The sequence below is a fragment of the Lissotriton helveticus genome, chromosome 8 (genome assembly GCF_964261635.1).
Source record: "Lissotriton helveticus chromosome 8, aLisHel1.1, whole genome shotgun sequence".
Taxonomy (NCBI): domain Eukaryota; kingdom Metazoa; phylum Chordata; class Amphibia; order Caudata; family Salamandridae; genus Lissotriton; species Lissotriton helveticus.
The window spans coordinates 1580554605-1580579132 of record NC_136069.1 but is presented as its reverse complement, the minus strand read 5'-3'; the positions used below and the strand labels follow the sequence as shown (position 1 = coordinate 1580579132).

The following is a 24528-nucleotide window of genomic DNA, read 5'->3' as shown; positions in this document are numbered from 1 at the left end:
AGCACTGTCATCATTCCAGTGACTACTGGCATTCTTATAAAATGACCGAGGCACCAACACAAGTACAAATAAAATATTCTGTGCATAATCCCTACAAATCTCTAAGCAGATACATACTATTGGTCCACTCCATTAAATACTGAAGTAGTAGCCATGCAGCCTAGGATACCTCCTGTCAGTCTCATGCAATTCTTCAATCACCCATCCAACACTATGTTCTTATTGTATCAGTCTGCCAATACGTAAGCACTTATGGGGCAGATTTACAAGCACCCTGCGCCAGCAGTACGTCACTTTTTGTAAAGCAGTGATGGCGCCAGGCACTCCTTCATATTTACTAGAAGAGGAAACGCCACACGACATGGTTTTTCCTCTCCTTGTAAATACAACCTCTTCATACACAGAACTTTGCATTGAAGGGGGTTCCATAGGTGTTGCTGTGGGTGTTTCCATGCAACACCCATAGAACAAGACACATCTCCAGATTTATGAGAAATCGTAAATCTGGAGATGTGTGTGAATGCTGCACCATCCTAGAGCTGGTGAGCAAGGCGCAACGAGGAGAATTGTTTTTATTTCTCCTCATGTTTTCCTCTTTCAATTAATGCTGCGTTCCACAGCATACATCTCCGCACGACACAGACATCGTTGCACCTTGGTGCAAGGGTGCCTGTGTCACCGCATGGCTGCAGTTTGTGCAGCAGTGCAGAGGGAAGCACAGAGTTGCAACATATTCATGTACATATGCCACATGCCGTTGCTTTGGAAGTCAAATCAATGGGGAAACCATCCCTGGTTCCGCCAAGCTGAACTGCCAAATCGCTGTATGAATCCAAAGAATCAAATTCAACCATGTTTTTAACTCACTTTATACCATATTTTTATTCAAAAGTTTCTCATCCTTTTTTAACTGTTCCTTCGATTCGTTTTATCCACACTATTATTTCTACAGAGATGTTAAACCAAACTCCAGGCCACAGGTTTGTTCCACATGTCATGATGTTTATTTAAAAACACCCAATGCATTTCGGGAAATAAAATCCCTTCGTCAGGGGCATCTAAAACAGAATGTAAAACACATAATTTTGAAATTATCATCATTCACAATATCAATGTCATGGGTATATTTGCCAATCACCAAACAATTTGTTATTATTCTAATAATGCATGGAAAATAAACATTACAAACAACTATGCATGTTCCCATATCTGGTCATCTGAGAAAACCAATTAAGCACCCATACACGCTACCGCGTTTAAACTGTTGCTCAGAATACTCAATAGGTTATTTTCCTGTTATTATCTTCCCCTCTATTCTATTAGGCAGTGTTATTTATTTCTTAGTTTAGCAAAGACCCTCCTCACATTTGCGCTTACCGTGACATGTGCTTTTGCCTCAGTAAACCTATTTCGAAAATGCTGATTCCATTTGGAAGTAATTCTACATTTGTAGCATGTTCCTGTATTTGAAAGTGTGCCGCAGCACGAATAGCACTTTTAAATATGAGCTACATCTCTCGGGGAGGCCTATTTTCCAGCCTTCCCCGACCTTCTCGATTGTAATCAGGTGATTCACTAACGTCTGCCTCAAACGGAACAACGGGCTAAGCCACTATCGATATCCCACTCCTTTGTATTTCCTTGACCAACTACATATCCCAGCCGCAGTTCAATTAAGTAGTTTATCAAATCATGCATTCACGTTGGAGTGCTACATTAGTACCAGTAAACATAAAAACGGTGTTACCGGAATGTCCAATTCCCCGCATTGAAAAATATACAATACAATCTTGTTAAATGAAACTATAGATCTCCACAGCAGTCTTCATTAAATATTTCATTGCTTTTGCTTTGTATCTTTTATTTCTTGACTGCCTGTATACTGCTTATGTCCATGATTTCGTCACAACAGGGAACGCACATACTGTGCCGAGTACCATCAATTAGCCTCTTTAATCTGCTGTTCTTTGCATTCTTTCATGTTTTTATGTATTTAAACCATATTCAGTCTTCATTAAATATTCCATAGCTTTTGCTTTTTATCTTTTATTTCTTGACTGCCTGTATACTGCTTATGTCCATGATTTCGTCACAACAGGGAACGCACATCCTGTGCCGAGTACCATCAATTAGTCTCTTTAATCTGCTGTTCTTTGCATTCTTTCATGTTTTTATGTATTTAAACCATATTCACCTTTATTTATTTATTTTATTTGCGGGTTTGTAACGCGCTTGAATAAACTCCCGGAGGAATATCTCTGCGCCTGGGAGCAAGGAAACAAAGACAGAGCAAAAGTAGAATCAGATGGATCTAGATCTGGTTTCTAAACAGCAGGGTTTTGAGCTGCCTTCTAAATGTTAGGTGTTCTGAACATTGTCTGAGAGACAGAGGGAGCTTGTTCCACAGTGATGGTCCAGTTACAGATAGAGCTTTGCCTCCGTGTCTGGCCTTTCTTGCATGGGGCACCACCAAGAGAAGGAGGTTGCTAGATCTGAGAGATCGGGTAGGGACATATGGAATGAATTTGTTTTCCAGGTAGACGGGCCCTTGTCCGTTTAAGCTTTTATGTATTAAACAGCATATTTTAAATTTTGTTCTCTGTCGGATTGAGAGCCAGTGTAATTGGTCCAAAAGAGGTTTGGACATAGTTCTCGGAGGGACATTCAGGACCAGGCGGGCCGCCGTGTTCTGGATTACTTGGAGCTTGGCCAGCACTCCCTCGTTTGCAGAGAGTAGCAAGCCGTTACAGTAGTCGATCCGACTTAGAACAAGAGCCTGTACTAGAGTTCTCCTGAAGGAATCTGGGAGCAGGGGAAAAACTTTGCGCAACAGGCTGATAGTGTGAAAACAAGGGCCTATGACATAGTTGCTGTGCTGTTTCAGCGAAGGTTCTTGATCCAAACGGATCCCCAGATTTTTAACGACCTGCTTTGGTTCAGGAACTGTTCCCAGGTCGTGTGGCCACCAATCAGGAGTCAATAGCATTTTAGCCTCCCCGAACAGCATGACTTCTGTTTTACTGACATTGCACTGAAGGCAGTTAGACGACATCCATTGTGCTACAGCCTTCATGCCTAATGAGAAGGAGTTCTTTACTTCAGTGGAGAGAGTTTTGAAAGGAAAGAGGAGCTGCGTGTCATCCGCATATGACACTGGGATGAAGCCATACGTGCGCATCACTCTTGCCAGGGGTTCCACTTAGATGTTAAAGAGGGTTGGGCTCAAACAAGAGCCCTGTGGCACCCCTTTTGAAATCTCTACCTCCACTGAGCGATATGCACCCATGGTGACACTCTGGGTGCGATTGGATAAGAAACCCCTTAGCCAGGCAAGGGCTTTGTCCTTTAGTCCAATGTTCGCCAACCGGTCAGTCAGGATGGTATGTGACACGGTGTCGAACACTGCCGACAGATCTAATAGTACCAGGATCACGGCGTAGCCCTTGTCCTGATACATATGTAAGTCGTCTGTGACTGACAGAAGGGTTGACTCCATGCTGTGCTTCGGCCTGAACCCTGATTGAGAATAGTCCAACCCCCCTGCATGTTCAATGTAGTTTGACAGATGACGATTGACATGTTTTTCGGTCAGTTTCCCTAAGAATGGTAGCAGGGATATGGGCCTAAGATTGGATAATTCGGTCCATGGTATGGCGGTATTTTTCCTGATCGGTCTTACCAAGGCCCGTTTCCATCCCCTGGGGACGTCACCTGAGCTTAGTGAGAGATTCACGAGCCTCTGAATCACAGGGCATAATTCTTCATTATTATAAAGTATTGCTTTTTGCTCTTGGGTGCGCTCTTAACAGTTTGAGACGAAAAAATTCATGTAATGATTTAGGGGGGGGTGAGATGCACACCATCCTTCTTTCCTTTTTCTTGTCCAAATTTAAACTGATTTCACTTTACCGGCCTGCAAACTTGTTCTGCGCTTCGCCTCTTGTGCTGCATACAAAACAAATCAATGGGGAAACCATCCCTGGTTCTGCCAAGCTGCACTGCCAAATCGCAGTATGAATCCAAAGAATCAAATTTTGGATAAAAATATGGTGTAAAGTGAGTTAAAAACATGGTTGAATTTGATTCTTGGGATTCATACTGCGATTTGGCAGTGCAGATCAACACCCCTCTAGCAAAGGCAGAGTACGTGGTGTTGAATATGTGGCCCCTCCATCTACGCTGCAGCGCTATGCCCTCCTTCTTTGTTAGGTGAGTTTCCTGCAGAATCGCAATGTGCACCCCTCTGCGGACCAGGTAAGCATGCACCTTGTGTCTCCGTGCCATAGTATGAAGCCCCCTCACATTCCAAGTCACACATTTTATTGAACCTGCATTAGCCATTGTCCCACAGTGTTCGGTACATTGCGAAGATGAATCGTTCCCTGGCGCTTGTGGTGACACTGTTCCCACCCCCCCACTGAACTTCCCTCACCCCCCCACCCCTAGCACCGCCCTGAGTCACCCCAACTTCTCCGGGCCCCCCCTCCCCCAGAACAGGACCTAACTTCAAAAAAGCTGCTCCCATCCAAACTGAGTTAGAGCAAACGTGCTCTCTCAACCCACCTAATCCGCAGTCTGCACTACGGAGGCCTTTTGGGCCCTACGGGGCGTGAGCTAGCTTCAAGGACCTCAAGTACCGTCCCATACCCCCGCCCCACAATGCTCATGCAACTCACGATAGTTCAGTCTTACTGCAGCCTGCTCAAGTGTCTATAGTGGCAAACCCCAGCCACCGCTGTTCGGGAGGAGTTCCTCATCAGCATTCGACTATTTCCCCCGATGTCTGCGGCGTGATCACCGGGCCTTTCGTGCTGCCAAGTTCCGATAGTTCCGTCTCCGAGCCCGTCCCTCAGTCCTCGGAGCCCGAGGCCCGCCACGACTGGGCCAGCACCGCTCCCGATAGGTCCATCACTGCTTGCAGCGCTGCTCGTCTCTCGTCCTCCGTCTGGGACTCCGTTGGCTTCCTGGACCTATGCCTGCGCCCTCAAAGCCTTTGTGATTTCCTCACCGTACGTTGTTGGCGTAGCTCCCCTTCCGCCACGGCACTAGCCCCATCCGTGCTTGCTTTGTAGGAGTCCCACCAGGTCCACGCCTCCGCTGCCGTGGGGAAGAACAACGATTTCTCATCCACCACTACTCTGAGTCTGGCTGGGAAGAGGAGTGAGTACTGTATGTCCTCAGTTCGAAGTTCCTTTTTGATGGATAGAAAGGAGGCTCGCAACCTCTGGGTCTCAAACGTGTAGTCAGGAAATAGCGTGACCTTGCTATTATCCACCTGAAAGGGGCCCGCATCCCTGGCCCTCTGCAGTAGCCAGTCCCTGTCTTTATAGTGGAGGAGTTTGATGACTACAGGGCGGGGCGGGAGGCCCGGTTTGGGGGGTCTGCCCGGCAGCCGGTGCGCCCGTTCCAGCGTGAAGAAGGGCGAGAGACCTTCTGGTGCCACCACAGTTCTCAGCCAGTTGTTCAAGTATTCCACCATGTCAGGGCCCTCCTTTTTTTCCGGAAGGCCCACCAGGCGTACGTTGTTGCACCTGCTGCGGTTTTCGGCGTCTTCAGCCCTCCTCTCCAGAGTTTGTATTCGCTCCAGCGCCTCCTTTAAACGACCCTCCATGGATTTGTGCTCCGGTACCAGATCCTTCAAGGTGTCCTCCGTGGTCTTGACCCTGTCCGACAATTTCCCATGATCGGCTCGCAGAAGCCCCAGACCCGTTGCCACCTGCGCTATGTCCTGGTGCAGAGCGTCCCTCGTGGCCCCGATGGCCTCCAGGATGCGGTCTTGCATCTGCTGTAGTTCTGTCGGAGTCTGCGTCGCATCTTCGGGCGTCTCCAAGGTAGGGCCTCCATCCCCCTTCGTTCCCCTTGGCTTCCCCATATTGAGTCGTGATGCCCGGTCTGGGCCCTCCTAGGTTCCAGAGGTGGTCGGTGCGTCCCCCTGCAGCTGGGTCGATACACGTCGAATGTGCCTCCAGATGGTCCCGGCCCGACTGAGCCCTCCCGGCTCCTTCCCCTTGCACTCTCAGCTCTGCAGGCCTCAGGGCTTACTCCCTCACCAGGGCCGCTTCGCTTCCACCTCTGTTCCGGCTCGCTGCGCCGTGCCCTTACTCCCGCTTGGGGGGGGAGCCCCCTCCTGGGACCCCTGTTCACGAGCCTCCAGACGGGATCAGCGCAGATAGCGGTGAGTGTCCGGGTGGCGTGGTTACTTCGGGTGGCGCAGTAGACTGACGCTTGAAGCACCGCTACAAGGATCCAGAGGTTAGACCCCACCAGGGGTGACCTTCGGTCGGGGGGGCAGAGCCACGTGCCGCGTCACCCCACCGGGCCACGATCGTCGCCCCGAGCCAGTCCCCTGGCGGGAGGCGATGGAGAACTGCTCACCGGCAGCGTTATCGGGCGGCACCGGGGGCAAGTTGGGACCCCCCGCTGGTGTCTCCCCAGGGAGCACGGAACCGTGGCGGGTGCACACCACTCCCCAGCCGAGATCGGCGTCAGGGAGGACTCTGAGTCTCAGTTAACCAGACAAATATTGGACCCGGAGGGAAGATACGTGGTGGTGGAGGGCAGGCTCAGGGGCTGACACGTGATTCTAGGAAGTATCTATGCACCTAATGTGGACCAGGCGACCTACTTTGCAAAGCTCTCTGGTGAACTAGCTAGCTACCTCACGGGCCCAGTACTGTTAGGGGGAGACTTCGATTCTGTAGCAGACACAACCCTAGATAGGTCACATCCACCATTACCCACATCCCCGATGCATCGACTTGCGAAAAGCAGATCGGACTGGCAAGACAAATGGGAATTAGCCGACGTGTGGCACGCACAACACTTAGCGGAGAGGGACTACTCGTTCTACTCCAGCCTTCACGACCTCCACGTCCGTCTTGACGCCTTTCTGTGCTCTCCGTTGGTGCTTCCTGCGGTGGCCCGGACGGAATACCTAGCACGCACACTATCCGACCATAACCCCCTGCTGTTGACGTTGGACTGGATGAACGACATATCACGGGTCCCGACGTGGCGGCTGCGGCTGCGGCCGGACACGTTAGATGACCCACCGTTCCGAGAAGCGCTGGGAGGGAGGATTGCCCAATACTTCACAGAAAATGAAGGCTCCGCGACCACTAGGGCGATGGAGTGCGATGCCTTCAAGATTGTGGTGAGAGGCCACTGCATAGGAAAGTATGCGGGGGTGCGCAGGACCTTGCTGGATGACTTGGACAGGGCTGAGCGCGCGCTGGGAGAGGCCGAATTAGCGTGCCCCAATCGGCCTGAGCTCCAAGATAGGGTCTGTGAGGCACGGGAGGCTGTGGCAGTGGAGGTAGAGTGTCTTCACAGCTTTGACTACAAGACGTATCTGACTAAAACACATGCCGAAGGAGATAAAGCAGGGACACTTCTGGCTTGGTTAGCAAACCCCGCAAGAAACAGTCACCCGATCTTAGCCGTACAGGGGGAGGAGGGACGTGTGTGCACCACGCAACCGGACATACTGGACAGCTTTAGATCTTACTACGAGGAGCTGTACAAAAGCGCGCTAGTGGCCCAGGGAGAAGAAATAGGAGCATTTCTAGAGGAGCTGCAATTGCCATGCCTGGAGCAAGTGCAGGCAGACGCCCTAGGCGGTCAAATTGAGATAGCGGAGATTAGGGGAGCAGTGAAACGTTTGGCACGCAATAAAACTCCAGGTTTAGACGGCCTGCCCATTGAGTTTTACGGGCGGTACCTGGAGCAGCTGGCCCCCAGGCTCCGTACTGTGTACAACGAAGCCAAGGACAAGGGACGGCTCCCGCGATCTATGAGTGAGGCCATAATGATTCCCTTACTGAAGCCACGGAGGGAGAGCACTGATCCGGCGTCATACCGACCGTTGTCCATGCTGACGACGGACTAAAAGATTCTGAGCACGATTCTGGCAGCCAGGTTGTTGGTCCACATGCAAGAACTGGTTCACAAGGATCAATCTGGGTTCAAACCCACCCGTAACACCACCCACAATATCCGATGGCTGTTCAGGCTGGTGAATGACCCTCCACAGGCTGCAAAGGTGCCCCTAGTGCTGTCAGTCGACATAGAGAAGGCTTTTGACAGCCTTGAGTGGGAGTACTTATGCAGAGTAATGCCGTGTTTTGGCTTGGGCAACGGCTACATACACTGGACGAAAGTATTGTACTCTTCGGCGAGAGCACGGGTGAAAGTGGGCACGCTAGTATCGCAACCATATGAGGTGTGCCGCGGCACCAGACAGGGGTGTGTATTGTCTCCCCTGCTGTTTGCATTGGCGGTGGAACCCCTCGCGGCGGTGGCTAGAATGGGCAACTACTACAGAGGTCTGGAATTCGGAGGGAACCACCACTTCATTTCGCTGTACGCAGACGACCTCCTCCTTTTTCTGGAAGATGCCGAAGGAGCGGTAGAAGGTGCGGAAAGACTGTTGGCGCGCTTCGGCAGGCTATCCGGCCTCAGGGTTAACTGGACTAAGACCTGCCTATTCCCCCTGCGGCTGGGAGAGAGGCAGCCTCCCACCAGCCGGATGATTAGATGGGAGCCTAGTTGCCTGAACTACCTGGGAGTGCATGTATACCATGACGCCGCAAACATTTTGGAGGGCAACGTGGGACGCTGCATTCATGCCCTACGGGGCAGTATGTCCTTCTGGGCCACCCTGCCGCTATCAGTAACGGGTCGCATATCTCTCCTGAAGATGATCGCCCTGCCCCGATTATTATACTACTTCAGGACGCTCCCGATTTGGGTGCCTGGCAAGGTCTTCAAGCAGCTGAGGTCGTTAATAATCTCCTTTTTGTGGGGCTCGGGCAGATGCAGGATAGCGTTAGCGACGCTAACCCGCCCAAAAGATGAGGGTGGCCTGGCGGTCCCAGACTTTGAGCTCTACTACCTGGCGGCTCAGCTGCAGACCTTCACGCAGGAAGTAGCGAGAGTGTTCCGCGGTCCGGAACGGGAGAGGAACAATGGCACCCCCGCCATGTGTTGGCTTATATTGCCCTTCAGCAGAGGCTGGTACTCGGAGATTTGTCCCAGGAAGAGCGAACGTTCCGACTGTGCTGGAACCGCTCACAGAAACGTGCAGGAGTCAGACACCCATATGCGCCCGAAATCCCACTGGGCATGGTGACGGCGCTCCCACATGGGGGTGACTGGTCGCGACTGCAGTTATGGGAAGAGGCAGGACTGCAGATGGTGGGGGATTTGTACGATGACGGAGTACTGACCCCGTATCAAACCTTGCGGAACCGCTACGACCTCCCGAGAGGAGACTACTTATTGCACGCGGCGGTGGTGAGGGCCATACAGGCACATTGGGGAGAAGGACTAATTGAGCCTACGACAACATTGGCTTGCCAGTACACTATGAGTTCGGCAGGCACTTTCAAAGCAGTGACGTGCCTATACTCGCGCATGCTGAACGAAACCCTTCAGCCCTTGGCGGCGTTAAAGGCCAAGTGGGAACTAGACCTGCAGCGGGAGATCCCAGACACCGCATGGACACAACTGGTGCGAAGGGCCAGGAAAAGCACTAGAAATGCACGATTCCAACTGATTCATTTCTATGTGCTCCACAGAGCGTACCTTACCCCAAGTAAGATAAGGACATACTTCGGGGCTGAGGAGGCCGCTTGCCCCAGATGCAACAGACTGGGAGCGGATCTCGGTCACATGCTGAGGGATTGCCCCCACCTGCAGTGCTACTGGAGGGAGATAGGCCACACATTAAATGACGTAGCAGGCAGGGACTTACAGTACGATAAAGCTGTTAGTATACTTCATTGGTTCCCACATATGCCCAAGAATAAGATATACAGCAAGTTTATAGACATGGGCCTCATATTGGCCAAGAGGGAGGTGACCAAGGGGTGGAAGTCGAAGACAGGTCCCACCCATCGGAGGTGGCTGATCGAATTTCTGAAATGGGCAGCTAGTGAGAGCACACTCAGGTACCAACTGGCTCGCCGCAAACCAGATGAGAGGGCCCAGGAAGCGGCGAGGGCCTGGGAGATCTTAGTGCAGGCGCTGCGAAATAATCTAGCTGAGGGGGAAGAGGAGGAAGAACCTAACGACGCAGTTGACACAACCAAAGCTCCGTCTCCCTCGCCAACCACACACACCCAGTAACTGATAAGATTTTCCTGTTAACCACCACACAGGCGAACTTTCCCGCGCTAGGAGCAGTCGGGGACACTGGGGGGGGACTGAGGGAGGGACTGCTGGAAATCTTGGGGGAGTGGGGAGAAAACTCTAAATGCAGACAGCAGAATTCCTCACTTGACGCCTGTACATGTTGAAAATACGAGGTTGTAACATGTGGTTGAATATCGCCACCCGGCCTCAGGGATGTGGGCAGTATGGCTGTGTGTACCACCCAGGAGCTCGACTAAGGGGGACGAGGTTTCTGCTGTAATGGAACTTATCCTAATTGATGTGATGATTATTTGGAGCTGCAAAAAAAACGGTTTAAAAAAAATAAATAAAAAAAAATAGGGATTTCTGTTGATCGAGACAAGTAAAGTACCAGAATTTCAGTATTGCCTTAAAGATCTGGGCAATACAATACATAAATGGTTTATTAGGAATAATGATCTGGAAATTTCACAAAGAATGATATAGAAAGTAGACAAGTGCCAACAGCATGGGAAAATAAAAAGGGAAAAACAAGTTAAGCAAAAGATACCATTTAAAAACAAAAATAATCACTCTGAGGTGTAAGAAAATTTCATGGAATAGATATCGATTGGAAATATGTTGATTAATTTATTAATAGAGAAACATGTGATGAAGCAAAAGGATTTAGAACTAAACTAATGCAGATCAATGTTTCGTATGCATATTGTCCTTAACTTCTGTGTGTATATATCTGTTAGAAGTCATGTGATTCAATAATTAGGTGAATCATGAAAGGAAGAAATGTCATTAAGTAACTGCCTTGTTATATAAACGAATATCATTGTTGTATTTGCTTGATGTACAGATATGCTGAGACAAAAATGATGCTAAGTATCATATGCTCAAACATTGTAATTTAAAAATATTCTCTAAATAAGATATTCTGACCGACTTAAACTGCATAGATGGGGGACGGCCACCAAGTGTAAATGTCTAAATAAGAATGGTCTATAATGCGCAGTATTTTTCAAGGAACAAATTACCCGCTTTACACATATCGTTAGAAAAGGTCAAGTTTTTATCAAATTATAAGTATTAGGTAGGAGCCTAAGATGGCCGCCATGGATTCTTCAGGTTATGAGATCGCGGTGCCACTTTGTCCGTCTTCGCTGTTAAGGATTGAAGGAAGTGCCGATATAACGTTGTTAGGCACAGAGGAAGACGGAACTCCTGGTGTTACACACGTGTGTCGGAGAAGCGTATGGCGTCTTGCTGGTGAGTGTAAATTCTGTGGATGGACTCTAGTTATTTCAAATAGTGACGTGACTCCTGGGAGACTACCCGCTGAAGTGGATATTTGTTTGTAACAAGGGGTGGATTAACCGAGATGATGAGACACTTTGAAAGTTATAAATGGTCAACTTGGTATTTTTAAAATATTTCTCTAGTATTTCGTTTGTGAACAAGAGAGACTTGGAAGGCTAGATTTGGGCAATGAAAATAGACATTAGCATTTTTTGGAAAATTAAGGAGCAATTGTTTATATAAAAAATGGGTCGCATACCATGTAATCTCGAGTGATTTGAAGAGTTTTATTGGGGTGTTCTAACCGGCTGTTGCGTCTGTTGATTGATTAAAGATCAGTTGCCTATACAAAAAGCGGGCGGCACACGGGAGATATATAATGACACTTATGGAGGTAAATCAATTGATTTTTTTTAAACTGAATATTGATAATGATATAAACTATTGTTTGAATTTAAATTCAAATATTAGTGTGGGATATTGTGAGGGAAATATGTGAGAATGCAAAAATAGGGGTCAACCCTACAAGTAGAAATATGGGGCCTGGGTCGTATATGACAAACTGTGCCTCTGTGTCTTGAACAAATGGAACTTATCATGGCTCCTGAGTGGCAATTTTGGAAGGACTACATCTTCTATTGTGTCTTTTTTTGGAAACGTTGAATTTGAGAATCAGACGAAGCTTTCTTTTAGGTAGCTAACATCATGGTCGTTTTATTTATGGCAGAGGAGTTCAAAAAAGATACGATTATACAGTAGAATAAGAAAATACCTTGGTGCTTTTAGAAGTATAATATTTATTCTTTTCTTTGACAGAGTGATTTATTGAGACAAACGTTAAGGAATACACAGCGCTAAGATCATTGGAAAACTGGTGAGATATTGATTGGATGTTTTAATGATGAATGATGTGGCACGAACACTGTGGGTGAGGTTGGTCTCTTAATTCTAGACTCTATACTTGTTGTTTTTGTTTGAGTCACTGGTAGACTACTATAGCATGCGCACGGGTTCTTGTTGGCATTCTCACTTGGTGAATGTCCTATCGTCTTTCTGTTAGGTGCATGCTTCTTGGGATGATACCTGCGGATAGCAGAACGTGAAGCATTCACAAATGTGTGAGACATTAATGTTCTTGTCAAGGGTGGCGATTTATTTGGTTTGACCTATATGGGACACAAAGAGGTGACGGTAATGGAAAACATCATGGATTATGTATTCTGTATTACTAAAAAACAATATAGAAAAATGGACTGTAATTTATATATACATTCTTTTGTATATCACTTGCAGCCTTGAGAAAGCCCGGAAAGGGCGAAACGCGTGTCGGCTGTGAAGCACTTGATTTTAAAAGAAATAAAGTATTTTGTCTACACTACGTGATTCCTTTGGATTGAGAAGCAGTATCAGGAAAACGAATTTGCATTGACGTTTTGTGCTTAATGCACTGGGATAAAAGTGTCTTAATATGATGTGCACAGGTGTTCTTTGTACATATACGTATTTATATACACCAACTCTCACATACAATGCCTTTTATTTTTTACTTTGTTGAAGATGTACAACTAAAACATATATTCGCTCACCAACACACACATAAATACACTCAGTCACCCAAACAACTGTTTCCACATGCACTCTTAAACCTATACACCTAGTCAATCAACCATTCACACATCTATGCGTAGAGTTACACACACTCCATCCAACCACACTCAAACTCAGTGTCCCATACAAATACTCACCCAACCAATCAATAACTAATATACACACTCATGTAGCTAGTGACCAACTGAAGCAGCATGTTATACAACAACAGAGACAGCGATGCACACATTCACATAGTTAGTTACTAATCCATGTATTAAGTGAGACACTTTTAATTACTCACTTAAACAGACAGCCATGCAGCTACTAAATCCTCCATCCACACCGTTATATATCCACTCAATCTTCAATACAGATTGGTATATATATAATACATATTTAAATTTCAAACTAAACCACATTCACTGGATGATGTCATCAGTGATGTCATCAGTGATGTCATTTGAGATGTCATCAGTGATGTCATCAGTAATGTCACTGACCATATCATGAATGATGTAATATGTGACATCATCAGCAGGGCATTGCGGGCGCAAAAGTTATAGGTAGCAGAACTAAGTATAATGGAGAAATTTCTATGGTTTTATATGAGTGAAATGTCCAGCTAACTATAACACCCCCGAAACCTATGGTTTTTTCTATGAATTTCAACGTTTTTTAAATGTTAATTTCTAACTATAACGTCTCTGAAACCTATGGTTTTTCAGTGAATATATAAATATACATATTCACACCACACATGTGCAAATATGTATACTAACCTTAAATACATTACCTAGCATGTTAAAGGCAATGTTGTTAAAGGCATATGTGTGGTAGAAATTTGACATAAAAGCAGTCACTCTAAACTTAGAAGTAATGTGCAGAGCCTTTATGCCTCACTCAGGACCAAGTTCGTCCTACTGAAGGTTTTACCTTTTGACTTTAACGTGAGGCCTGCATGCCAATGCTTTGTAGAGCTTTGCGTCACTCAGTGTTGAATCCGGTGAGGCTTCTATCTGTGTGGCAAGGCTCTGCTTCTGGAGTCCTAGATTCAAGAAAGGCAAGTCCAGTTTTCTTTTTCAGACAGCAGCACCGTTCTTCTTCTGAATGTTTTCAGGTCTAGAAGTGTTCTGAATTCAGGTTCTGGGGATGACACTTTTATACTCAGTGCAAGCCTTTGGGAGAGGAACATCTCTTTGTCTAACCCCAACTGGCCAGTAACAAGGCAGGCTTCTTCTGAAGTCTGGAAAGTCTAGGTATAGCCCCAGATCATTCTTTGAAGTGTAATCACCTCTCCACACTCAAGCCCCTTTTACCACTGTTCCCTTTCATTGTCTATTTGATGTCACTCAGATCCCTTTAGTAACAAACATTCCCGTAATTCACAGTTATGCTTCTATAATTCCATATGTTATCAGGAAAGCCCTGCCTGAACAGCGTAATCCCCAATCATGTGTCTCCTGAAACTGACTAACGTTGAGTCCAACCGATGCCTTCAGTATTGCGCCTCCATACTTCACTTATCTCATATTACGCCATTCTTTGCACCAGCCATGCTTGTCAGCACAATTTGAAAATGAATTAGCACCACTACGGTGACAGATGCAAACGTTGCTCGCTGTCACATGCAGTGTTTTCCAAACTGGTTCAAGAAGGTAGTCTGCTCCTCTCTTCAGATGTACAAAGACACACATACTAATGTGGGACTACTAAGGAGATATGTATTCCTTAAAGAGTACTTAGCAAGGTGAAATCCAGAATACTAAAACTCCAGCCATTAAATAGAGTCCCCCATTACAATCTATAATCACCCAAAGCTCTGAATTAAACCAAAAGTAACACACCACATTGCCCATATGGAAATCATTATTGTGATATCAGAACAATATTTTACTATACGATTCAGTAAAGTGCATTGCCAATTTATTTCACTGTCTATTTTTTATCAAACCCCAATCTGCTTTTGAATTGTTGATATAAATAATAGAAAAATGTTTTGTGTTTTTCAGGCCTACTCACTACTGTGGGGTTCATGGGCCCTGGGTTTGCCTTCATGTTGGGATCCGCTATGTTGAGCTATTATGTGGACATAGACAAAATCTCAGAAGGTAGGATGCTGTACTTCTGTGAATCTTAGTTTGGCATTAGAAATGAGATGCATGCCTTTTATACAGTACAACACGATGATGCGAAAATAAATAAATAGATTGAATGTCGAGGACGTTCATTAGATCTGACGAGTTATTTTTAAATAAATGAAACATGATTATTGTTTGATCTTGGGTTGGTTCCTAATTCTATATCCTGCATCAGTAACTGGCTCATCTGCATTTATACATTTCACTGGAACTATGACTGACATGTTCGTTCTTATACAGACTATATTTTTAACTTCACACCACAGGGTTTGATACTGTTGAAAGCATACTTATGTAAAGTTTTCATTTTTAAATAGGGTTGGAGAAATTCTACCAGTGTGTTATCCAACCATGCTGAATACCCCAAATATACATGTATGAAAACATCATTTCAAATTGCCAAAAATCACAATGAAAGAGAAACATCAATGTGTTGTTTTGTACGTAAAATATCTGTTAACAAAGGAAAACATTTCTTGTCCATTTACATGTAGCAGTGGAGCTGTCAGTAATTAAGGGTGTGCACCCTCACCCCACAATATTGGTGGTACAAAATATTGAGAACAAAATATCCCTAAAAAATATTGACAGATAAGGAAGTCTAAATGTTCTATACCTAACTCCTCTATGTGTACCAATGTGGTTCATACATGCTCATGGTACATGCTCATGCTCATGGTCAGGAGTCTATACTTTCCTAAATCCACACACCTTTTGCTATTTTGCCTCTTGATATTCTGTCCTCTATATTCTTTCCCCACAATGTTGTTGGTGTTGATAATCAGAAGTACAACCTTAATTAAAACTTGTGGTTTGCGTGCACACCCTGTTGGTGTACCTTGTCTTTTTTCCAAGTTATACTGTGGACAACCACTCAGCATATATGTATCATACTCTGACCATTTGTAGCCCGCTGCTCACAAAATGTTGCAGCCATCATACAGTGTCACAGCAGTAGAAGAGTAGAGACGCACATAAAGGCGTTGCTGGTATCCTCGTGGCAATCCCTTTAAAGCCCATGATCAAGATTCATTGATCTTTAGTCATTGATTAAGGAATGTTACAGCCAGTAAGTTAATGCTCATGCACATACTTTGCGCCTTCACACTGATTAGAACGGCAAACCTCTTAGAGTTTTACGTTTCTGCTCATTTCCTCATCATTCCCAACTTCTCGGACACTGGTGTCCAACTTGGTGTCAGGAGGGCCTGATCCATGGTAAGTTCTCAGGATGGCCTTTGAGTAAGTAAAATAGTTCCATTACGTGTCATTGAGTGTAAATCTCTTTTATCTACATATCATGAAAACCTGGTATGGAGATGGCCCTCTAAGACTCGAGTCAGACACCCCTCTTCTGTGTTTTAAAGAGCTGTCATTTGAAGAGTCCTGTCCCTCCTGCTGAGGGAGGTTCCCAGGTGCTGGTCCAGTCTCCTGGATCTCTCTCCCCTGTGCAATCAGAAATATAAAATCCCTTTTATAAACATTTTCTTATGTTCAGATGTTTAACTACATTGTCCTTGTAGTCGGTGTAGTGGGCTGGATGGAAAAGTAGCGGTAATCGATAGGTTTTGCAGCCTCACTGTACATTATATGAATTAAATAAATGTTTTGTTTCATTTTTTGGTAGCTGACATTGTTCTCACTCCAAAGGATCCTCGATGGGTGGGTGCCTGGTGGATGGGCTTTCTCGTGGCCGGAAGTGTGGTGGGGCTTTCTGCTCTTCCCATCTTCTTCTTTCCAAAAGAAATGCAAAAAGAGGTAAGAACCTGTACATTTGTGCAAGCAATGAGCTTAAAGTTAACCTTCTGTGCTTAAAGCTTAGCCTACAAGATAAAAGTGTAACATATATGATTTGGTCTGTTTGACAGCGAAAGATATTTCACACAAAATGTTGCTGAGTTATATCACATATCTCCCATTCGTGTTCCTTGTAATCACACTAGAAAATGCAGGCTTTATAGATCCATAGAAGTTTATTTCTGCAGACCTGGCAAAAGAACGAAAAGCAGTCCGGGCGAAAAAATGTGAATTGTTCTGTCTCTTTGGATTCAGACTCTCTCTCCTTCTCTCTCTCTCTCTCTCTCTCTCTCACGCACTCTCTGTCTCTCTCTCTCTCCCTCTTTCTTTGCTTTCTGCCCCAAACCTGAGGAGAGTCAATGGAATAAATGACCAGTCCAGTCTTGATAGCCAAAGACCTCTTATTGTGTATAAATGAAATAGAGAGTAGATTTTAGGGCAGTCCCCATCAGCTCATTTGGCAGCTGCTTATTTGAAGCATCCATCAGCTTCAGCCTATGACATTCCCCATACACAACAAGCACAGAGACAGCATGTATACATGTACTGTACATGCATCGCTGTGCCTGTGCATCTGTATGCGCTACCTACGTGGTACATGTATATATGTTATTACTGTGTGCCTGTGGATTAGTTTGTGTTGTCTCTGCATGTTGGATCAAATGTTTCCTGGGCGTATGTTCCCGATCCATGTCTGTAGTGTTGGTGATCTGTGCATGCACTACAGGAAAGCTAAGCCTGTTGGCTTTGCTAAGGCTTTAACATGCTAAAGTTTGCAAACACTGCAATGTACAAATGCTGTTTGCATGCAGTAGTACATTAAATTATGCTTAGGAAGTGTTGAGGTTGCCTTGCAGTGTACATTAGAGCATGCCTGTTCCATCCTCATTCTTCTGCCTTGAAGTGGTGCATGATACAGTATCATCTAATAGCATCCCATTGATGGTACTAAGTCCAATGCCAAGGGGGATAGGATGGCATAGACAAACGCAAAAGAGTGCTGCCATGTATTTGCTGGCTGCTGCCACACCCTTATACAGGTTTACGTGTATGATAATTTTTATATGGAGTTTGTTCTTGAGCTATATTTATTATCATGAAAACAAAGACGCTATCTCTGATAACGTTTCCTAATCCTTTGAGACATTGAGGGGACAGATTTATTCCTGGAATCAAATCCATTAATTGATTGCAAATTATGTGACGCTCTTAAAGATGATCATGATGCAGCTACTCCTGTATTTCTTTGTAAATATATTGGGGATCATACTCAGTATAACATACAACATTTAGAGAAATATGGGGCATATTATCAAGGGGGGCGATAGGCTATTATCACCGCTTTAGCGGCCGTTTTCGGTTACTAGCTATGTGAAAGTCTGTATTAGTTATTGATTAGTTAACTGAGTATTTGTATGGGAGAGTGAATGTGTGTGTGGTTCGGTGGGGGGGTTGTGACTGCCCAAAGATGTGTGAATAGTTGATTCACTAGATATATGAAGTTAAAACTACATGTTCTAACAGTTGTTTGGGTGAGTGAATGTCTTTATGGGTGTGGTGATGAGCAAATATATTTCTCAATGGTACATGTCCAACAAACTAGAAAAATAAAAGGCAGTGTATGTGTCAGTTGTTGTATATTAATAAGTATACATAAGACTCAATGATTCTGTGAGTGACTGTATGGATAACTTTATACTTGTAATAATGATTTTATAATTCACTAAGTATGACTTACTATCTAAATGAATAGATGAAGTTGTGTTTGTATAAGTGTGTAGCTAAGTAAATATGTAAGTATGATCCATTGTTTGCATAAGTGAGTAGGATATAATTTGAGGCACTCACAGGGGGGGTTCGGGAGGAGCTGGGGCACTTACTTCCGGTACTCCGGATAGTGAGTACAAGGGTTTCCCATGGGAGGGAGGGTGGTTTGGGGGGGGCACAGAGGGCTGGTGGGGTGGGGTGGAAAAGCAAAAAAATATTTATTCTCAACAGAGCTCCAATCATTATTATTTTCTAGGGATTCTAATTCCAAGCAGCAGATAAACAGTGGTTTGTATAAGTTGGCGGTATTTCCTATTATCACCTATTCCCCGGGTTATGGCGAAGCTTAACATTTTTTCCTGGAATGTTAATGGTCTCCGCACCAAACCGCGTGCAAATAAAATTCTCCAGTACTTGCGGGATGTTGAGGCGGATATCATCATATTGCAGGAGACGCATTTAGTGGAGAGAGAAATACTTGAGCTGGTCAAGAAGAATAGATGGTTGGAGACTTCTGTTTCTACCTCCCAATCGCTGAACATAAGGGGAGTGTCTATCTTCTTCAAAAAATCCAAGTCTATAAAAATTATCCAGCACAAGGCTGACACTGGAGGTAGGTGGGTTATTGTGGCGGTCGAGATAGGAGGCGCAGTGCTAACATTGGTTGGGTACTATGGGCCGAATCGGGATGACCCCTCAGCGTTAGAATCTTTATTTTTCTACCTGCTGCAATTCCCCGAGGCAGTCATAATTACCGGTGACTTTAATATTGTACTGAATCCCATGCTGGATAAGTCCCCAACAAGTAGACAACAGCCCCTTTCTAAATCTAGAAACTGTTTACTTGGGTGCATGAGTCAATATTGCTATGTTGATATCTGGAGGGTAAGAGAGGGGCAGAGGCAGGGATTTTCCTTCAGGAATCTCAAATATCGACATCGGTCGAGGATAGATTTTATCTTAATTAGCCGTGAGTTGACTAACTCAGTCCAAAACGTAGATTATTTTCCGTCTCATCTCTCTGACCATTCAGCCATGAAGATGGTACTTGACTGGGGAGGCAAACCCCCTGCAAGGTCGTGGTCTTTCGATCGATCTCTACTTACCTCATCGGAAGATATAGAGCACATACAATCAGAAGCAAGGGCTTTTTTCGAAATTAACACGGGTTCAGCATCTCTAGGTGTTATTTGGGATGCCTTTAAGTGTACATTAAGAGGGATCATAAAGAATAAGACCGTATACCGAAGAAAGCTGTATCTGGAAGAGGTGTCTTCTATCGAAGAGAATATTAGAGCTACCCAGACAGATATCGAAAACAGTAGCGACGACAGCAATCATGATCTTTCCCAGAAACACGCTAAAATGATGGAATTGAAGAATGCATTGACATCAGTATTAGATAAACGAATCATGCAGAGATGGGAGGTGAGCAAACTTGCTCATTTTCAATAGGGGGAGGGGGCTGGTAGGCTCCTGGCCTGGAAAGTAAAATAGGACCGAGTGCGAAATCATATCGATTCAGTGACAACTGAGTGCAGCACCTTCAAAAATGATGCTGACATTAGGGAAGTCTTTAAAGACTTCTTCCAAACAATTTATCAGGAAAACCTGAGTGCCACCTCTGAAGATGTTGTTAATTGGTTAAAAGATCTTTCTTTACCATCTTTGACGGATGAACAGAGCACATTCTTGGATAAGGAAATAACAAAGGATGAGGTAGAGCAGGCTATACAGGGAGTCAAGGGAGGTAAGGCTGCGGGAACAGACGGTTTACCGTCAGAAATCTATAAAAACCTGCTATTGGTGGTGTCTCCTGTTCTGGTGGAACTGTTTAACAAGATCGTGAGGGAGGGAGAGGCCCCCCCAGCATCCTGGGATAGCGCCTCGATAACACTAATCCTGAAGCCTGGAAAGCCCCCATCTGACTGTGGTTCGTATCGGCCAATTTCAATCCTAAACGCCGATTATAAGATCTTGGCGGCAATATTGGCTAAGAGGCTCGGTCAGGTAGCTCCAGATATACTGAACTCTAACCAAAAAGGTTTTGTAAAGGGGAGGCAGCTGTTCGAGCTCACGTATGATCTGGTGGGAGCTATAGATCTGTCGACTAAGGAGACTCTGCCCCTCTCGGTCCTCACCTTGGACGCCACCAAGGCCTTCGACAGGGTAAATTGTCAATACCTGTCGGAGGCCTTGTTGAGGTTCAATGTGGGAGACAAATTCCGTAGAGCAATAAAACTGCTGTATGGAAGTCCCTCGGCCTCTATCCTGATCAATGGAGGGTTGTCTGAGCCATTTATGGTAACGAGGGGAATGAGACAGGGTTGCCCCCTGTCCCCTCTATTATTCGATTTGTATATAGAGCCGTTCGCACAGAAACTGAGAGAAAACCAACAAATCAAACCATTTGTCTACTGTGATTGGATTAAAAAAGTTGCCCTCTACGCAGACGATATTATGATTTTTACACCAGATATAAATACTGCGTTTCCAGTGGTTATAGATCTCGCCTTGGAGTTTGGAAAGGTGTCAGGATACGAGGTGAATGCCTCTAAAACAGAGTCAATGTCATGGAACGTTAACCTAAATACACACAGTGCGACATCGAGGGCTAACTTGAGATACCTGGGGATTGTCATAGACAAAAATATAAACATATTAGCCTCTCTGAATTTTGCAAAAGTTGCAGCACAGTGCCGAAAATTGATGAGAGCATGGGCACATCTCCCTCTCACCATCTTGGGGAAGGTAAATCTAGTTAAAATGTCCGTACTGCCAAAGATTAAATTTTTATTCAATTCAATACCGTTGTTTTTTGACCCTAAATTAATTGTAAAACTGCAGAGTGAGATATCTTCTTTTATCTGGAATAATAAGAATCCCAGAATTGCCTGGAAAAAGATAAGGCGTCGGAGGGAGAAGGGCGGGTTAGCCGGTCCAGACCTTCAGGCTTATGCATGGGCATTCCAGCTAACGCATGCACGCACGCTTTTTAAAACACCTGCTGATTCAGGCCTGGGCCTTATGTTTTCCACTTTGCTGAGTTGTGAGGGAGTTGGGCAGGACAGCTTTCTGTTTAAGTTTGGAGATCCCACATTTTTTAAAAAGATAAAGCTGAAGATTCTACAGGGGATGGCCACTACATGGTACAGAGTAAGATACTCGATTAAGTTAGGATATTTTTCAAGCAGAGCTCCAATATGGGACTTACCTGCACCCCCTCCCTGGGCAGAAGACGCACTAGTCCTACCACTTAAAGAGGCAGGAATCGTATCTTGGGGTGACTTATTTGCTGATGGATATCTGCTTCCATGGAACTACTGGTCTAACAAAGTCGGACCGAGATTTTCTAGATTCAAATATCTACAAATCTCAAGTTGGGCCCAGGCGCAAAATATACTGCCCTCACGTAACAGCAGGCTCCCTATAGGGGGAGTGAGCGAACTAGAAACATGCCTGCTTGATAAACCACCTATAAAAAAAGAGATCTTGCTCTGGTATAACATGATCATAGAGGAATCAGACGGTAAATTCTGTCTTCCAACGCAATTGTGGGCGGAGTCTATGCCAGGAGTAGATGTGGAAGAACTTTGGCCAACTTCATGCAGTGTATTGTGGGATTTGGTTAAGCCTGCGTGGCTACGAAGGAACCACGTATTTACAATACACAGAGCCTATTACTCCCCGCAGAGACTGTCAAAATTTTCCCAAACAGGGCCAGTCTCCTGCCCAAGATGCGGCTTGGTGGCGGCGTCCGACATCCACATGTTTTTTGAATGCCCACAAATCACTCCATTCTGGGATTCCATAAGTAGTAAATTGTCTTTGATTCTGGATTATCAGGTTACCATCGATTTGGGCTTAGTCATTGTGGGCCTGAGTGGAAAAACTCGTAACGCTGCCTCCTACCTAATGTTCTATTCCATTCTGGCGGCCCGCAGGGAAATTTGTAGACACTGGAAAGACGCTTTGCCACCCACTTTTTATGAATGGCGTGCTTCAATCCTCCAGATTTCGAAACTTGACTTGGCAAGGGGAGGAAATCAGGTGAAAAGAGCCTTTTGGAAGCTGTTGGAGAGGTCTTGTTGACACCTGGGTTTTTTTTTTATTTTTTTTTCCCCAGGTCCGATGATTATTGCTGACATGGCTCACCTCTTGGCTTCGCCACAGTAGTGTCGAAGCTTAAAGGGCCTTGGTATTCCGGGCATCATTGTCCATCAGAGCAGCCCGCATGCTAGAATCTCACGGCCTGCCAGCTGATACTGAAGGGGTTTGGTTCACCACTCTTCCTACGCTATCCCCGCCAGCTGTAGCTGAGTCAGTACAGAGGCATTGCCTGACTTTCGGTTCTGCTGTAGTTTTTCTGTCTTGACAGATTGGAGCCAATGAACGCAAATGAGGATAAAAAAAAAAATGTAAAAAATAAATAAATAAATAAGTGAGTAGGATGACTTCCTATGTGAATAGGATGTGTGCTGGTGTGTAATGTCGATTTAGGTGTATAAGTATTTTTGATAGTGTTCTATTGTTCATTGACAGCATGTATGAGGGAATCTACAGGTAAGTGAATAGATGTGTGTATACATCTATGAATCACTGAGTGGGTTTTTAGATACTTGTATTGCTGTAACAATGGATTCAAATATGATACTCTGTATTTTACAAAGAGTGATGAAAGATTTTACTAGTGTATGAAAAGGTGTATGTGATTGTCACGTGGATGATGTCATCAGTGATGTCATTAGTGATGTCATTTGAGATGTCATCAGTGATGTCACTGACCATGTCATGAATGATGTAATATGTGACATCATCAGCAGTGGATTGCGGGTGCGCGAAATATAGTTAGTACAACTAACTATATAGGAGCAATTTCAATGGTTTTGTATGAGTGAAATGTCCAGCTAACTATAACACCCCTAAAACTTATAGTTTTTTGAGTGAATTTTAAAGGTTTTTTAAATGCTAATTCCTAACTATATAAGGCCTGAAACCTATGGTTTTTTCAGTGAATTTCAAAGGTTTTTTAAATGCTAATTCCTAACTATATAAGGCCTGAAACCTATGGTTTTTTCAGTTAATTTGCAAGGTTTTTTAAATGCTAATTCCTAACTATATAAGGCCTGAAACCTATGTTTGTTTCAGTGAATTTCAAAGTTTTTTTTAATGCTAATTCCTAACTATATAAGACCTGAAAGCCCACCAGGAATCTCAAGTATGCTCCAGGGGACTGCATTGCAGAGAGGTGTAATGAAGCCACGCCCCTTTTTACACCTCTCTGCAATGCAGCCCCTGTGCATGTTTGAAAGGGGGAACTAATTCCCCTTGCATACTGGGGGCCAACTAGCCCACCTTGAACCTCCAGTATGCGCCAGGGGGCTGCATTGCAGAGGTGTAGTGAGGCTATGCCCCTTGTTACACCTCTCTGCAACGCAGCCCCCTGGTGCGTTTGAAGAGGGGGAACTAATTCCCCTTGCATACTGGGGTTCCCTGGGGGCCAACTAGCCAACCAGGAGCCTCCAGTATGCGCCAGGGGGCTGCATTGCAGAGAGGTGTAATGAGGCCACACCCTTTTTTACACCTCTCTGCAACGCAGCCCCCGTGCATGTTTGAAGAGGGGGAACTAATTCCCCTTGCATACTGGGGGTCCCTGGGGGCCAACTAGCCCACCTGGAACCTCCAGTATGCGCCAGGGGGCTGCATTGCACAGAGGTGTAATGAGGCTATGCCTCTTTTTACACCTCTCTGCAACGCAGGCCACTGGCGCGTTTGCAGAGGGGGGACTAATTCCCCTTGCATACTGGGGGTCCCT

The 24528-nt window shown here is 45.2% G+C and overlaps 1 protein-coding gene across 1 annotated transcript in view; it reads left to right on the top strand.

Annotated features, from left to right (window-relative positions):
- LOC144773949 (solute carrier organic anion transporter family member 2B1-like) overlaps positions 1 to 24528 on the top strand; it is a 560363-nt gene that overhangs the window by 222675 nt on the left and 313160 nt on the right. The window contains exons 5-6 of the mRNA XM_078659003.1: positions 15021 to 15119; positions 16777 to 16907. Of these exons, the coding sequence (XP_078515129.1) occupies positions 15021 to 15119; positions 16777 to 16907 (230 nt within the window). The remainder of the gene's footprint in view (positions 1 to 15020; positions 15120 to 16776; positions 16908 to 24528) is intronic.